The following is a 16,709-nucleotide window of genomic DNA, read 5'->3' as shown; positions in this document are numbered from 1 at the left end:
AAAGTGCAACCTCTTTCCAATTACTTGTAGGACCCCCGACTGGTTCTTCCCCCTTGTCTACTAATATTAGAGATTAAACCCAACATGAGGATGAGGTTTGAAGTTATGTCAACCCCGAGCTGGACCCCCCAAACTTCATGAGCTCCATGGCATCAGCATGTGCAGCCTCCAACCAGGGGCTTTTCCAGCTGTGGTGCAACTACAACTCCAAGCATGCCCAATCAGCTACAGTCTCCTCAACAGTATGTGGTGAACCTTGAAGTTTGTGGGCCCCATTGTAAAATCTTCAATGGGGCCCACAAATAACAGGTCATTAATAGTAAGTCTTCATTTCACCCCTCCAGTCCCCCTGGCCTGGGTGCGATTACAACCCCTGCACCCAATATCATTAGCCCCCTGGTATGTAAGTTAGGGCCAATTCATACTACAGGTATAGTGGTTGCATTTTCCCACCCAACCACTGGTTTTTGTGACCCGAACTATCAGCATACGTCATTTTCAATTTTGATCTACGTAGAAGTTTTCAAAAGTTTGCATGCATGGTTTAAAATGGTTGTCCGCAGAGGCGTAGCTAGGGTTTTGGTTCAGGGGTGGGCAAAACGTCTGAGTGGGACCCTAACCAGGTAACCTTTATTACAACTGGGTGATGCACCCTTATAGTGGAGGAGAACCTTAGCAGATAACCGCACTATTACTGAAAAACTCTATACAATAAACATTGATATTACCGCCATATGGTCAGTGGTAGATACCAGTCCTACAGAACATATAAGATCACAGTACAGTTATAGATGGTGACTTACCACTGACGTTCTTTCTGATGGAACTGTTCACTTTCCATCTGGCCCAGACTGACATGAGAACCTCTCCAGCCAGGACTTCGCTGCAGAGATTACAGACATGCCACTCCTCATTTTCAGTGCTATCCTCAATCTGCACAAACTCCTTATCCTGCTGATACGGCAGCAGTGGCTCAGTATTGGGGTATGTGTCCCTATTACTGCACCCACTGAGTGGTTATCTGTGCCCTCTAAATTCTAAAGCAACCTCTAGAACAGGGGTCCCCAACTCCAGTCCTCAAGGCCCACCAACAGGTCATGTTTTCAGGATTTCCTTTGCATTGCACAGGTGATGCAATTATTACCTGGGCAAGACTAAGGAAATCCTGAAAACATGACATGTTGGTGGGCCTTGAGGACTGGAGTTGGGGACCCCTGCTCTAGAATATAGTAATGCCGGGTGCAAGTGCTCTAGAAAACAGTGCCCACATTTCACCCCCTAGAAAGTAATATTGCCCTCTGTGCCCTTTTGACAGTCACAGTAACTCGAGTTCCCCCATAAGTGCCCACTATACATTTAATAATATCCCAGGTTTCCCCTTGTACACAATATAATGACCCCTCACTGTATAGTACCACCCAGAATAGTAACCGCCTCCCTCCTAGACCCTTCACAGTCCAGCTTCCGCCGCCTACATTCGACAGAAACTGCACTCATCACAGTGACCAACGACCTTCTAACAGCAAAACGTAACGGTGACCACTCTGCTCATTCTTCGCGACCTCTCTGCAGCTTTTGACACTGTTGACCACCTTCTCCTACTCTCTAGGCTCCAGTCACTTGGCATTAAGGACTTCTCTCTCCTGGTTCTCCTCCTACCTTTCTGACCGCTCCTTCAGTGTTCTGTTCTCTGGCTCCACTTCATCTCCTCTTCCTCTCACTGTCGGGGTACCTCAGGGCTCAGTCCTTGGCCCCCTTCTCTTCTCCCTCTACACGGCCCCAATTGGACAGACCATCACCAGATTTGGCTTTCAGTACCATCTTTATGCCGATGACACAACTATATACGTCATCACCTGACCTTACCCCCGCTGTACTACAGTACGCCACTGACTGTCCACAGTCTCCAACATCATGTCCGCTCTATCTAAAACTCAACCTCTCCAAAACTGAACTTCTTCTGCTCCCGCCATCTACTAACCTCCCTAAATCTGACATTTCCCTCTCCATGGGTGGCACCATAATAACGCCCCGGCAGCAGGCGCGCTGTCTGGGTGTTATGTTTGACTCCGATCTCTCCTTCACCTCCCATATACAATCTCTTGCCGCTTACACCTAAAGAACATCTCTAGAATCCGCCCTTTTCTCACCATGGAAACAAAAACCCTCACTGTCGCCCTGATCCACTCCTACCTGGACTACTGTAATGCTCTATTAATTGGCCTCCCCCTCACTCGACTTTCCCCTCTCCAGTCTATCCTTAATGCAGCAGCCAGGGTCATCCATCTGGCTAATCATTACTCAAACATGTTCGCTCTTCGTCAGTCGTTACACTGGCTGCCCATTCATTACAGGATACAATTCAAAGTACTTGTTCTCACCCACAAAGCTCTCCACAGTGCAGCACCCCCTTACATCTCCTCCCTCATTTCTGTCTATCAGCCTAACAGACCACTGCGCTCTGCAAATGACTTTCGACTAACCTCTGCACTAATCCATACCTCCCACTCCCGACTACAAGACTTCTCCCGCGCTGCGCCAATCCTCTGGAATGCTCTACCCCAAGATATTAGGACCATCCACAATTTGCATAGTTTTAGGCGCTCGCTCAAAACACATTTGTTCAGGGCGGCCTATCACGTTCACAAATCAGAGTCATTTTACGTTTGTGTGTAGCACATTCACTATCCCCATCTATCCCCCACCCCCTGAATATGGCTGGACCATCATTGTAAATACATCATTGTAAATACACACCTGTACTTCGTATCTCCCCCACCTCCTTGTAGATTGTAAGCTCTCACAAGCAGAGTCGTCTTATTTCACTTTAATTATTGTATTGCTAACGTTACTTATGACTGTTGTGTTTGAAACTGTTAAACTGTAAAGCGCTGCGGAATATGTTGGCGCTATATAAAGATTATTATTATTATTACCGCTTAGTAGCCCCTAAAACTGTTTAATAGCACCAACACCAAGATGGCATAATGTAGCCCCCAGAAGAGGCAGACTATTGTATAATGCACCCCAATAAATCCCCTTTCCTCATTCCTCTGACCGCAGGTCTCCAGACAGTGGGCACTGAGTAGTGATGTCATCGTGACTCCCTGTCAGGGTCGTCAGACGCTGATTCAACGCGGTCAGCTATATAGTTGCACTTGCAATGATTGGTTGGGGGACCCTAGCTCCTGCTCTGGGGCCCCATGGCAGCAGGGTGACAGTGCAGCGAGATTGTGGCAGACCAGGGAGACGGAGCCATTGTATCAGAGTGTTCAGTGTACACGGTTGGAGGAGTTTGGTGGAAGAATATGACCGGACTCAAGGAGCTTGAACCTCAATCCTATGGGATGAGCTAAAAATGGAGATTGTGATCCTGGCCTGTTCCAAACATCAGCGGCAATATACAGCCTTTCCTCCTAGGGGCAGACAGAAGGAAGCAATGCAGCAAAATGCCAGAGATTACAAACACAAATTCTGCCATCTTCCCTCTACAGATGGAGCAGGGTTTGTTTTGGTCTTCCATATTTCTGATCTCCTATTGCTCACACCTTAGGGTACCGTCACACAGTGCAATTTTCATCGCTACGACGGTACGATCCGTGACGCTCCAGCATCGTAACAATATCGCTCCAGCGTTGTAGACTGCTGTCACACTTTGCAATCTACGACGCTGGAGCGATAATTTCATGACGTATGTGCGATGTAGAAGCCGTTGGTTACTAGGCGCACATCGTATACGATATATGTTACACCATGCAATCATGCCGCCACAGCGGGACACTAGACGACGAAAGAAAGTTTCAAACGATCTGCTACGACGTACGATTCTCAGCGGGGTCCCTGATCGCAGGAGCATGTCAGACACTGCGATATCGTAACTATATCGCTCGAACGTCACGAATCGTGCCGTCGTAGCGATCAAAATTGCACTGTGTGACGGTACCCTTACATCTACAGTGGACAGGGGGAATCACATTAATGCAGAGAATTACACAAGAGTCCATTGTCTGGTCTTCTCAGATTAAAACTAATCCTTTACCATATTGACAACGCCGAATAACAAATCCCAGCCCATTCTCTGTATCCATCATCTACAGATCACAAAGACAAACAAATCCAGTCCCGAAACGCTATGGAATTGGTTATACATCTCCCAAATGAACCAGAACACATTTTCTGCAGTTTTCAGATCAATTTTTTATTTGTCGTTTGTATAAAACTTTATTTTTAACTTTTGCTTTGATTAATGTAAATCTAAGAAGGAAAAAAAACACATTAAAAATAAATACATTCTTTATAAATAAAACATAAATAAATGTTATTATCCAATGGAAGAACAAATATAACAGTAGTGGGGCCCCTCACTGCTCTCGTGGGGGGCTCATACCGTGAAACCAAGACAATTTTCAAGTAGCAGCCTGAACTCTGCAGACCTCCGCTTTGGTGGCATCTACTCTCCACATTGGGAAAGTGGAACCAGACTGATATGTAGCGTATAAGAAAGGTGGGGTGTACGGGTGCCGGGTGGGAGAGGACATTTAAGTGCTGTGATCGGAATGAGCTCCGTATAAAAATACCTTCTATACGGAGCTCAGGAGTCAGTCGATCCGATGTCTAAGAGGGTCTTTGGTAGAAGTCAAAAGAAAAAGCAGACGGTCGTGTTACGTTTTAGTGAGAAAATAAGGATTCCTCTTATTTTTCCATTTTGCTTATAACAGCAAATTTAACAAAAATCAAAGAAGCCTTTGGTAATGTAGTGCATTAAGTGAGGAAAGGGAACCATTAGTAATGTAACTGACCTGCATCCATTAGGATTTCCCCATGCAGTTCTTAAATATTTGGGGGATTAGCCATTTAAGTCATTGGTCTGTTCGCAAGAACAGGAGCAGAGCTACAGGTTGACGTTTATGGAAGGAGAACCCTCCGGCATGAGATGGCAGTAGAGATTGGTGAATAAACTTGCAGAACCCAGATCAGCATTCTGTGGCTACTGGATGGGAGCGATGCAATCAGCCATCTACCTGTCGGCATGTGCGGATCTTCCAAGTAGCCGTCTCGTGCCGCAAGGATTACGTTTTGCCAGATGCCGGCAGGTAGCAGATTTGCAGGGCTCCACTGCAGCAGCCATTGTCCTGACCCCTGGATCTTGTGAACCAATTTGCTCATCTCTAGATCAGCAAAGTCAGACAAGGGGGGAGAGTCTTGCGAGATGATACATGGCATTAAGTGGACAATTCTGAATCCCAGAGTGGAAGATTCAGCTCGATGCACTAAGATTGTAATGTTTGGTTTGTTGTCACAGGGGATCCATTGCTGCAAGCTAGGACAATCAATAGCTGATCATATTGCACCATTGCTGGCAGCTCACCCCTGGAGCAGATGGGGACAGGGTCACCCATTTGTGACCCTTAGAGGGTCTGAATAGAGTAGCCCCCAGCAGCTGGTTGTTTTGCATCAGCAACACCCTGATGGATGGGAGTTTTTTGTTTTTAAACAGCCGTATTACAACAGGCAGCAAGTCAGCGGCTTAATGTCCCCATTGCAAATCTGCTTAATCCTCTTGCGTTGAGCTTAATACAGTAAGCGAGCTGCCAAATCCACTGATCAGATAACACTTGCCATGAGCGTCCTGTATCCACAATCTGCCCGTCACGAGATCAGACAACCGTCTGCAGTAAACCAGGGAAGCCTTGTGTAACCCATAACCTTATATTGTCACACCGGGTGATCTGTGCAGGACCAGCCACTGCCGGATCATTGTGAATCAAGTCACGTGAAGGCAACTTCAAGAATGTCGCTACAGATTTCATATTTCAAGCACCAAAAAGCTCTGAGGAGCCTTGGATTGTACAGTTCCAGGGTCCGGTCCTCCAGATAAAGACTCTGCCCCATACATCCAGCAGATAAATCTGGCCACCGCTGTGTTAAGAGCAGGGAATGGCATGAAGGACCAAGTATGGGGTAAGAAGATTTAGGATTCAGACTTCTGCTCTAGAAGCTTCAGAGTGTACTTTAGGCGGTGGTACATGTCTGAGGAGCAGCCGCTTTCCACCAGAGAGCTGAGAAGGAAGGTCTGGGAGCTGCGGTCACGGTTGATGTAGGTGAGCAGGTAGACATCCTGAGGTTTGCTGAGGATGAGCTTTGTGTGATCATTGTAGAAGTTCACCTGAGAAGAAGAATCAAGTCAGCACCAGAAAAGGGTGGCAGAACAGTACTGAGGATCTCCCGTGAGCAGAGATCACTCGTTACTGCGCAGTAATCTGCAATATTGTCTCTTACAACAAAAAAACTCATGTATTTGTTAAGTTAGTCACCATTAAGGATCTGCTGGAAGACGGAGAATGGCAGCAATGGTCCTATATCCAGACTGACAAGATAAAGGCCGTCATGCACATTATGTCAAACCAGACCTCCTGATTGGTAGACGTTCAGTGGTGTCTAGGTGGGATTTTAATTAATGTACTAGTACGATGCTGGAGAAATATTCAGCCCTGACCAATTCATTGTACCAAACTATTTTGTAATGTGCACACGTTTCAGAAGGCCATAAATAAAGATGCTCCAGGAAACCACTTTTCTTTGAAGTTTGGTATACCCAAAGCATCTTTTTTTGGAGAAGTTATTTGAGTGCTTTAATGTATTACTGTATTTTTTTTAATGGCATTTAAAAACGTTAAACAAATGCAGATTTGTTAAGTCTTCCCATTGACTTATTGTAGAGTACAGTGTTTCATTTGAATAATGGTCGGGGCGCTTAACTGCTTGGAGTCTTTGGAAACCTGATGAGGTTTAACGTTGCAGAAAAGCAAGTCGCTTTTACATAGAAGTGAATATTTTAATTCTTCTGAGTGTTTGGTTGGCAGTTTCAATGCACAAACCTTAGGGGAGAGCAAGGATTGCACCCTGAGGCAAGATAAGTAGCAGTAACCGTGGGGTGGGGGTATACAGTGTATACTTTGGGTCCTTACCTGCAGGGTGCCGTTGTTGAAGAGCATCAGCAGGGCATGTTCAGTCTTCACCCACTGGAGAAGCAGCAGCAGCGGCCGGCTCCCCTCGTCCTGACACGGCAGATCCCCTCCCTGCAGACACAGGAATTTGTAAGAAGTCAGTTACAACCAGAAGATTGAGGAATTGCAGAGATCGAAGTGGTGAAAGGCAATGGAGGATGGGGCGAGAGCAGCTTCCAGCCCACACTTCCCACTGGATCCTCACAACTGGTTAGGTCAGTCACATTCCTGACCTATGAACACCAGAAACCGCCAACCTGAGGCAAGAACCCGCGACAGTACAACCGTTAATAACCGCACCTTAAGACATCGCTGGAGACTGACTGTAGGCGTCTTCCCCAATGTGGGAGCGCGCCATCCAAAATAACCAGATTTTCTTTAAAATATTAACATTTTGATTACTTATTGTGTATTTTGTGCCAAGCTGCAGCAACCCAGAAACTGCAATTCTGGCATCTCGATTCACCACCACTCTTTACTAACCTGGGGCTATTAATTCTTAAAACAAGACGATACTCGATAAATGACTGTAGATTGAAAACGATGCAGTGGAAACATTCGGGTGAACAGTTTTGCATTTGTTCTGAAACCAGTCATGTAAATATTTAATTTGTGAAGCAAATGAGCATTCAAATGCTTCTACGTGGACCAACGATAGGAATCCACATCCTGCTACCCTACCAAAAACTCACCTTCATGAGGTTCTTCTCCATGTATGTGGCAAAATAATGCAAAATGCTCATTTGACCCTGGAGCTGCTCTGGTACGGCCGAGGTCGGGAACATAAAGTGGCGGCTGTTTGTCAGGTTGTAGTGGACGTTTCTATGGTAAGAAAGATGAATTATACCATTGTATCTAACAGCATTTCAAGGGCTCGTCCAGGCTGCAACCAATTGTTAATGGACTATAGAGGCGACCCACTGTGCTTTGAGGATCAGGCTCATCAGAAGCATTCAGCAAGATCGTACAATTTAGGAAGAGGGACACAAGTTTGAGGCAGAGTTCAGGTCAGAAAACCATAATGATTATGTAGAGAAGAGTTGGATCTGTACCTGCGACTGGCTGGTAGAACCATGTGGGTGCCATTGTTGAAGAGGACGCCGATGCTTCTATTGGACAACTGGTAACCAAAGCCGTACTTGTTGGAATAGTCTACCCACTTCGACACCCACATGAAATCTTCATATTTGGAGAGGGGGATTGGTTTCCCTTCACCTGAGAGAACAATGGGACCATTATAATTAACCATTCAAGAATTCTTGACAGGCAGAGTTTACAGGATCATTGGGTTATTCACCTGTGGGCATGGAAGATATACAGTTTTTCAGGACTTCTAGAGCAGTCTCCATAACACCAGATGCAGTGATGCAGTCTTCAAAGCCTGTCAGGAAGGAGGGGAGAGGGAAAAAAAAAAAAGTCAGCCATGATGAAGAGTAAGGCTATGCACATGTCAGGATTTCTGCCAGAAATCTGCATGTGTTTTTTGCGCGTTTGATGCGTTTTTTCCAAATGCATAGAATAGCGGGAAAAACGTGACAAAATCACAAGATTAATGAACATGCTGCTTTTTTTACCACGATGCGTTTTTGCGGAAAAAAACGCATCATGTGCACAAAAATTGCAGAATGCATTCTAAATGATAGGATGCATATTATGTCAGCAGTTTCTAATGCGGTTTTATTGTGTTTTTATTGCGAAAACCTGAACGTGTGCACATACCCCAAAACAATCAAGAACCACTATAAGATGTGTCACTTACCGTCACTGCTGACCAGGCTCCCACGGATCGATCTTGAGACAGATTTCCCCGAAGCCTCTTCTGTCAAGGACTCCACTGGGCTGCAGCTAGTGCTGAGGGCATGGCCAGTGACCGGGGCGGCCGCCTGCTGGTAGGAGACAGGGCATGGAGTCAGATTGATATATTTTTGGCTTCTATTAGAGTCCCATAAGGGACCTTAGATACACGGCAGCTCAGTGAGCAATGGATGCCTGCACTAGGGTTGGTGCAAAACGATTTACAGGACTGGGGCCAGGCCAGTACGTCCTGGCAGAATGACAACTTTGTGAAGTCACCACATAAGCTAGTGAATAGTTGTGATGCTGTCAGCTAAGAGGCGGCTCTCATCCAGAAGCCAGATAATACCCTAAATTGGGTTCTGCAAGTCAACTTGCACCAACTTAAGTCTACAGAAGATTTAGTCTCCTTAAAAAGGTTTATACAGTTATCACTTCCAGATCGGTAGGTGTCCCAACCGCCAGACTGGGATTTTTTCTTTTATCCTAGTTACAAAGTGGAGCAACAGGTCTAACACCGACCACAACTTCTGCTGGAGAACAGAATACTGCGCTCTGCTGCTCCAGTCTAAAGGTACTGTCACACTAGACGATATCGCTAGCGATCCGTGACGTTGCAGCGTCCTCGCTAGCGATATCGTCCAGTGTGACAGGCAGCAGCGATCAGGCCCCTGCTGGGAGATCGCTGGTCGGGGAAGAAAGTCCAGAACTTTATTTCGTCGCTGGACTCCCCGCAGACATCGCTGAATCGGCGTGTGTGACACCGATTCAGCGATGTCTTCACTGGTAACCAGGGTAAACATCGGGTAACTAAGCGCAGGGCCGCGCTTAGTAACCCGCTGTTTACCCTGGTTACCAGCGTAAAAAAACAAACAGTACATACTTACATTCAGCTGTCTGTCCCTTGCCGTCTGGTCCCTGCACTGACTGCTGGCCGCAAAGTGAAAGTGAAAGCACAGCACAGCGGTGAGTCACACAGCGGTGACTCACCGCTGTGGCTGTGCTCTGCTTTCACTTTACGGCCAGCAGTCAAGGCAGGAACCAGACGGCAAGGGACAGACAGCTGAATGTAAGTATGTACTGTTTGTTTTTTTACGCTGGTAACCAGGGTAAACATCGGGTTACTAAGCGCGGCCCTGCGCTTAGTTACCCGATGTTTACCCTGGTTACCGGGGACCTCGGGATCGTTGGTCGCTGGAGAGCTGTCTGTGTGACAGCTCTCCAGCGACCAAACAGCGACGCTGCAGCGATCCGGATCGTTGTCGGTATCGCTGCAGCGTCGCTAAGTGTGACGGTACCTTAACAGGGATAAAAAGTTAATTCTGCCAATTGGTGCAACTCCTAGTAGTTGGACTCCCTGCTGAAAATAAGCATTACTTACAGCCTCTGGCCACAGGACAAACCCTTTCATGAAACGTATATAAAAACAGTCTTATCCATGCAATATCCATCCATCTATGCCACTATTCCAGACAGAATGTAGATATAGACATGACCAGATAGTTTGTAGCCATGGATAGTAACTATTAAAGAGAAATTTCTCAGCTTTTGCCCCTTACCTCACTTCCTTCCACAGTTTTATAGCTGAGCTGTCGGCAGATTGAAGTTTTCACCAGACCCGTCACCAGCTTAGATATTTCATCCTTCTCATCAGAGGAGCCATTCTTTGCTGCAAAAACAAACAGATGTCAGACACAAAGAACTGCTGTGACAAAGTTTAGAAGTTAATCAGAATCCCTGCAGGATCAGCATTACCGATTTACAATGCTCCAGCAACTTGGGAAGAGGGGCCTTTATTTTTACTAAAAGTTATCAGTGATCTGCAGAGCTTATCACTTGCATGGGAAACGAGTGGTGACGACAAGTTGAATGCATGATCGGCAGGGACAGCGCTCATCCTCTTCATTAGGTTACAACACGTGCACAATACCTGTTGATGGTGCATAATTGTAACCTCAATTGCACCAGTCAATTCTAATGCAAAAGTGAGTGGCTCTGGAAAACCTCTTTAAAGGCATGCAAAAAAATATATAAATTATTTTAAAAGGGATGGGTTAAGTTAACAGGAGGCAGCTGCAACTCCTTTACCCAGCTGATTAGCAGGGAGACCGTTGGACTATACAGAGTTGCATAAAAATAAAGTATGGGTCTTTGTGTTAGGAAGCAAATCTGAGGCAGGAATTAGTTTACAGTAGCAGAGGAAATAGTGGCTGAAAGCCATGGTGTTATGTCACTGATTGCACAGTTTATAGTCCACTGTCGTTACCTTTTGACTTTCCTTTTCCAAACAAACTCTTGGCAACTTTGGTGAGGAGGCTCTTGGCGGGGTTGGGCGGGTGCAGATCTGGGACCATGACACAGCTACTTGGAGGCAACTTTTCCGGGGTGTAACCCTGAACAAGAACACAAGGGGTTAATCTACAGACAAGGAAATAAAAGATTCCATATAAAAATGTGTCAAGGGAGGGAAGGACGCACCTTAGAGAAGAATTCATGCTCAGTGATTTGGTCGAGTGTCAGCCGCTCACTTGGAGTGCGCTTCAAGATCCCCATGATAAGCTGCTTGGCAGAGGACGAGAGGCAAGCTGGCAAGGTGTACTTCACCTGCTTAATACAGCGATAAGTCTCCTTTAAATCTGCGGTCTCAAAGGGTGGCGTGCCACAGAGTAGTGTGTACCTGGAGGGGACAAGGGTCATTTAATAAAACTATTTATACCATGCAGACATTTATAGACACATTGGAGATGCCAATCTGATACTCTGATATCTTTATTGACGTCAAATGCAAGTTCCACAGAAGATAAAATAAGTCAAATAAACCACAGGGGACCGACGTTCAGAACATAGATTCCCCAGTAATTAGTGTAGTGTCAGCACGCGACAAGTGACACTTATGGATGAACGCTCTTGGGGAAACCTCTGTCTCCTGCCAGGGAGGAGCTGGGCACACTACCCTCGCCATGTTTGTAACGTCCGGAAGCAGAGCAGCATAACATCAGTTATACAGCGATGCCACAGGTTTCCTGTGTGACGCCAAACAAGAAATGCAGCTGGAGATAAACAAGATCGTTCCACCACAGCGTGAACCCACGCACTGCTCCAGGATGACAGTCACAAGCTTACATTTTCCTTTCCCTTTTTATTTTTAGGGTGTGTAAAGTGTTAAAGAGGAAACTAAACCTACATGACACATCCCAGAGACCAGACGTCTGACTCCGGACCGTGACCGTGTCTATGGAGGACTTCAGGGGCCAAGTAATTTGGGGTCCCGCAGATTGTTCTAGGAAGGAGACCAGAGAATAAGTGTTAAATATTTACATGGCACAGTCAAGAGCATAAACCCAGGAACATTCCACAGATCATGGTGCAATATTAATCAAATTCATATACCCCCCCCCCCACCATGCCCATATGGTAGAAGTTTCCATTATGTGTCTCCCCCACACAGTTCTCACTTCTTTCTCTGTTCTGGGGGTTCCAACCTTGCTGCCAATCCAAAATCACCAACTTTCAGCTCCATGCTCTCATTGATGAAAAAGTTTCCTGTAGGAAGAAAATATATAAATAAAAAGTTAGCACCAACCACAGCTGTTACTGCTACATCTGGGGGAACTGCAGGGCGCACAACTTGCCCAATTTTAGGTCCCGGTGAATGATTCCTCGCATGTGCAGGTACTTGAGGCCAGAGATTATTTGTTTCAGGTAATACCGGACTTCAGGTTCCAGCAGCGTGTGACGTGCCTTCCAGATATGTGCAAGAGACTGTAAAAAGCAAAGATGAAACACATTGCTAAACCTTAAAATGCTAAACCTTAAAATTCTGGAGCCCCAGAGGCAGACAATCCCTGCAGCCTGTGCTAACAGCCAGCTGGAAACAATGACTTGAAGATACAAAGTATCTGGAAACATTCATGACTGTCTATATCCTGTTACATAGTAACACTGCCGCAAGATGGTTCTAAAGTCTCATTATTACTCAGGAGGAAATCATCAAAGAAAGCTAAACCAGTATAATCTTGAGGATCAGGTCTATTGCACTGCAGCCCGCCACCTATTCCTAACATCCACTCCTGCTTTTGGCCATCTCTAGACTTTAGCCAACAGTAGCATGGAGCACCATGAATCAGCGCTTACAGCAGGCGGCTTTGTACTCCCAACATCTGTATTGTGTCTGGGGAGACCCAGGGGCCACAGAAGAGCTGGGATTTATTTTTGGAGTCTTTACTACAAAGAGCCTTCAGAGCAGCTGCAGTCAGGGTCGGGATGTACAGCTGGCTGCAACTCGGCTTAGGTTACATATCTCCACAATGGCCGGAGGGGGGGGGGTGTAAATGTAACCTGCACAAAAGGGCAATTCTAGCACCAATCTCTTGCAGCCGTCTGACTCCTCTGTATAGAGCTGACAGCTGCCTCAGTGCATATGAATGAAATTGACGACAGCGCTGAATAAACCATCCATGACCGGAGCACAAAGCTGCAGCCGAAAACAAAAAGTGCACCGCGCAGTCTCTGCAGGAGACCAAACGCGTCACCAGATGCAGCGAGGATGATGAGGACTACTTTCTAAAGCCAAAACTTACTTTGCGGCTGCAAAGCTCCAGGAAGATGTAAATGTTGTCAGAGTCTTCAAAATGGTGGGAGAACTTGACAACGTGTCTGTGATAAAGCTGCCGGTGAAGGTCGATTTCAGTCACAATCTGCAAAGAGAAGATAAAAGTTTACCATAAAAAAAAAAAAAAAAAAAAAAAAAAAAAAAAGGTAGAGGAATTTCACAGTTGACCAAGTTGAGAAGATAAATATTTCACATCACGCTGAGAAAATGGGGGTGATGAAGACACTACCAATCCCAGGAGCGTCCGGCCGGAATGTACGAATTATGACGTTTTAAGTCCATGGAATTCTTTGAACATCCCAGAAAACAAAAGGCTCATGTCCTTTAATTGCAGAACTGGGAATGTCGGGCTCCCTACAAGCCCATGAAGCCAGGGCTGGGCCCTGCATCTAGACCATTATGCTGTTAACCCCTCGCAGGCCACAAGGCAGCCCATAGATACACACAGGTTTAGAATTATTCTCCGTGATGGCGCTGGGCATCCACGTCACTCACCTTTTCCCGCTGATGAGGTTTGGCCACACGGCTGTGTGGAATGACTTTAACAGCGTAGGTTTTATTAGTGGAAACCTCGGTCATTTCATAGCATCGAGCAAATCCCCCCTGATAAAGGTAAAAAAGGACAATACAGTAAACTCAGGAGAGATCAGGGTGAAGCAATGCACCAAAAAACGTGACCAAACTTCTGTTCACTGACAGCAAGCAGATCTTTACAAGTTGTGATAAACTGATAATAAGACGGTGCAGAATCTCTCATCCTACATTTTAGGTCCTGTGACCCTGAATTGATGATCTCCTTATAGCACTTATCAGCCAAGGAAGGATGTGGATGAGTAGCAAGGAAGAGCGGCCAGCCTGATTCACAGCGCGGATCCACCCTGTCCTGACTGATAATCAATGACAGACCTTAATATAACAGCCTGCGATCCTCGCTTCCTCTACATGAGACATTTATAGATTCCCCCACTCACCCGCCTCCTATAAATGATTATTTAGTGTCTGCAGAGGCAATAATGGAGGATGGCTGCAGACAACGCACCCATTATAGCTGCTCAGTCCATTAACTGCTGCAGAGCACAGATTACAGCAGGGGAAGGGGGGGAATGAGGAAATTCACTTCGTCCATGTTTAATATCAGAAATCATTGCAGACCCATCCCTTTAAAATCATCAATAATCAGGATCTGCCCAGGAAACCATAACATTGCAACAAGCAGAAGACAATGCAAAGGGTGAATACGGCATAAATCAGATTCCGACAGCGGAATCATATCCAGGGAAAGGCCGTGACTCAGAACATCACAAATTCGAGAAGTGTCAGTGCCTGCTGCCCACCCACAGTGCCAGTCACCGTGGAGGAGAGGCCCCTGAGTACAAACAGTAGATGGGCCCAGTAGCTCATGATAATGCCCAATGCCATCTACTTTGGAGGTAGTGGCGGACCCCTTACCTCTCAGGCACACAGGCTGCACCAATAATATGTCCATCACTGTCCAATCCGACTGTAAACTCACTGCAGAGACCGTGTCCCGCAGCACAATGCCAGGCGGGGTGCAGAAAGCACAGGGCAGCGTGCCATCTGCACCAGGCACGTAATCCAGCATGATTGTATACAAGAATACAGCAATATTAATGACAATCCAACATAACAATCCACACAGATCCTGCAGAGAGCAGCTCAGCACACGGGGGGCTCCGCACGCTCCTGCAGGGACACATTGATATTCCAGAGCCATCGCCAGTGGATGAGGCCACAACCAGCACCGTGACATCAGGATTATAGCCAGTGGCTGCGACAAGATACATAGTAACCAGAGGGCAAAATATGTAACAAGCAAAGAAAACAAACACAACCCAGCACTAAATAAAGCGCAAGATAGCCATTAAGGTATTCTGGGACTTGTAGTTCTACACAAGCCAGACTTAAAGGAAACATGGAGAGGTAACCCCCATCTTTACCAGCTGATTATATATATATTACATATACACACACAAAAATTTTCCCCTAGATGCGATTAAAACGCAGCAAGACTCGGCTCAGTGACCCCATTCACACGCAGCAGGGTGCACTTATACTCTGCACAGGGGCTTCATACATTTATTATTATATTATTTTTATATTATTTTAGTGTCAGCCCCCTGTCACAGACCGCGGCCGCTCCTCACCTTGCCCAGGGTCCTGCCCCGCGTATAGCTCCGTCCGGTCAGGTGGTCAGTGATGAGCTTGCAGGGTGCTGGCTGTCCAGGTCTGGGGGACTCTGGTTTGGGGGTCGCCAGCAGAGCGCTGGGGTATGGCTGGGTCTGGATATAACAAGCAGCCTCCATCTTTCATCTCCGCCGCCCGCAGCGCCTCTGCCCCGAACCCTGCCTACAGCTTTTATGAATGAGTACGTGACGTCAGGCGCATGCGCGCAGCCTAAAGGGCGGATGCGAAGAAAAGCCACGTGTATCCTCCTGCTCCAATCTGCCCCGCCCACCGGCATCTACCGGACACGCCTCCTACCAGTACAGCGGTATATGTAGACTACACTGTGCCTGCACCAGCCTTATAGCAGTGTATAGTGCCTGCACCAGCCTTATAGCAGTGTATAGTGCCTGCACCCGCCTTATAGCAGTGTATAGTGCCTGTACCAGCCTTATAGCAGTGTATAGTGCCTGCACCCGCCTTATAGCAGTGTATAGTGCCTGTACCAGCCTTATAGCAGTGTATAGTGCCTGTACCAGCCTTATAGCAGTGTATAGTGCCTGTACCAGCCTTATAGCAGTGTATAGTGCCTGCACCAGCCTTATAGCAGTGTATAGTGCCTGTACCAGCCTTATAGCAGTGTATAGTGCCTGTACCAGCCTTATAGCAGTGTATAGTGCCTGTACCAGCCTTATAGCAGTGTATAGTGCCTGCACCAGCCTTATAGCAGTGTATAGTGCCTGTACCAGCCTTATAGCAGTGTATAGTGCCTGTACCAGCCTTATAGCAGTGTATAGTGCCTGCACCAGCCTTATAGCAGTGTATAGTGCCTGCACCAGCCTTATAGCAGTGTATAGTGCCTGTACCAGCCTTATAGCAGTGTATAGTGCCTGTACCAGCCTTATAGCAGTGTATAGTGCCTGCACCAGCCTTATAGCAGTGTAGAGTGCCTGCACCAGCCTTATACCAGTGTATAGTGCCTGCACCGGCCTTATAGCAGTGTATAGTGCCTGTACCAGCCTTATAGCAGTGTATAGAGCCTGCACCAGCCTTATAGCAGTGTATAGTGCCTGCACCAGCCTTATACCAGTGTATAGTGCCTGTACCAGCCT

The 16,709-nt window shown here is 46.6% G+C and overlaps 1 protein-coding gene across 2 annotated transcripts; it reads right to left on the bottom strand.

Annotated features, from left to right (window-relative positions):
* Nucleotides 1-4,172: 4,172 nt before the first annotated feature.
* Nucleotides 4,173-15,774, bottom strand: PLK3 (polo like kinase 3). 2 transcript variants are annotated; one of them, XM_069737991.1, is made up of 15 exons: nt 15,579-15,774; nt 13,909-14,016; nt 13,382-13,498; nt 12,434-12,563; nt 12,257-12,344; nt 11,986-12,081; nt 11,280-11,478; nt 11,068-11,194; nt 10,361-10,470; nt 8,767-8,893; nt 8,305-8,388; nt 8,060-8,222; nt 7,700-7,829; nt 6,969-7,079; nt 4,173-6,166 (listed from the first exon to the last, which is right to left on the bottom strand). In XM_069737991.1, the coding sequence occupies exons 1-15, from the start codon at nt 15,735-15,737 to the stop codon at nt 5,972-5,974; spliced, it is 1,944 nt and encodes a 647-aa protein (XP_069594092.1). In that variant the 5' UTR covers nt 15,738-15,774; the 3' UTR covers nt 4,173-5,971. The 2 variants fall into 2 exon arrangements, with proteins under 2 accessions (XP_069594092.1, XP_069594093.1); XM_069737992.1 differs by having other exon boundaries at nt 8,767-8,890.
* Between the last annotated feature and the right edge of the window lie 935 nt (nt 15,775-16,709).

The sequence above is a fragment of the Ranitomeya imitator genome, chromosome 8, assembly GCF_032444005.1.
Source record: "Ranitomeya imitator isolate aRanImi1 chromosome 8, aRanImi1.pri, whole genome shotgun sequence".
Taxonomy (NCBI): Eukaryota; Metazoa; Chordata; class Amphibia; order Anura; family Dendrobatidae; genus Ranitomeya; species Ranitomeya imitator.
The sequence above is the reverse complement of the archived record's forward strand: the minus strand, read 5'-3'. Positions and strand labels throughout refer to the sequence as shown.

Coding starts and splice junctions, on each gene's coding strand:
- PLK3 (XM_069737991.1), bottom strand. CDS start 15,737: ATGGAGGCTGCTTGTTATATCCAGACCCAGCCATACCCCAGCGCTCTG. Junction 10,471..11,067: donor TGGAAAAGGAAAGTCAAAAG/GTAACGACAGTG, acceptor TTGTTTTTGCAG/CAAAGAATGGCTCCTCTGAT. Junction 7,830..8,059: donor GTTCTACCAGCCAGTCGCAG/GTACAGATCCAA, acceptor TTCTTACCATAG/AAACGTCCACTACAACCTGA.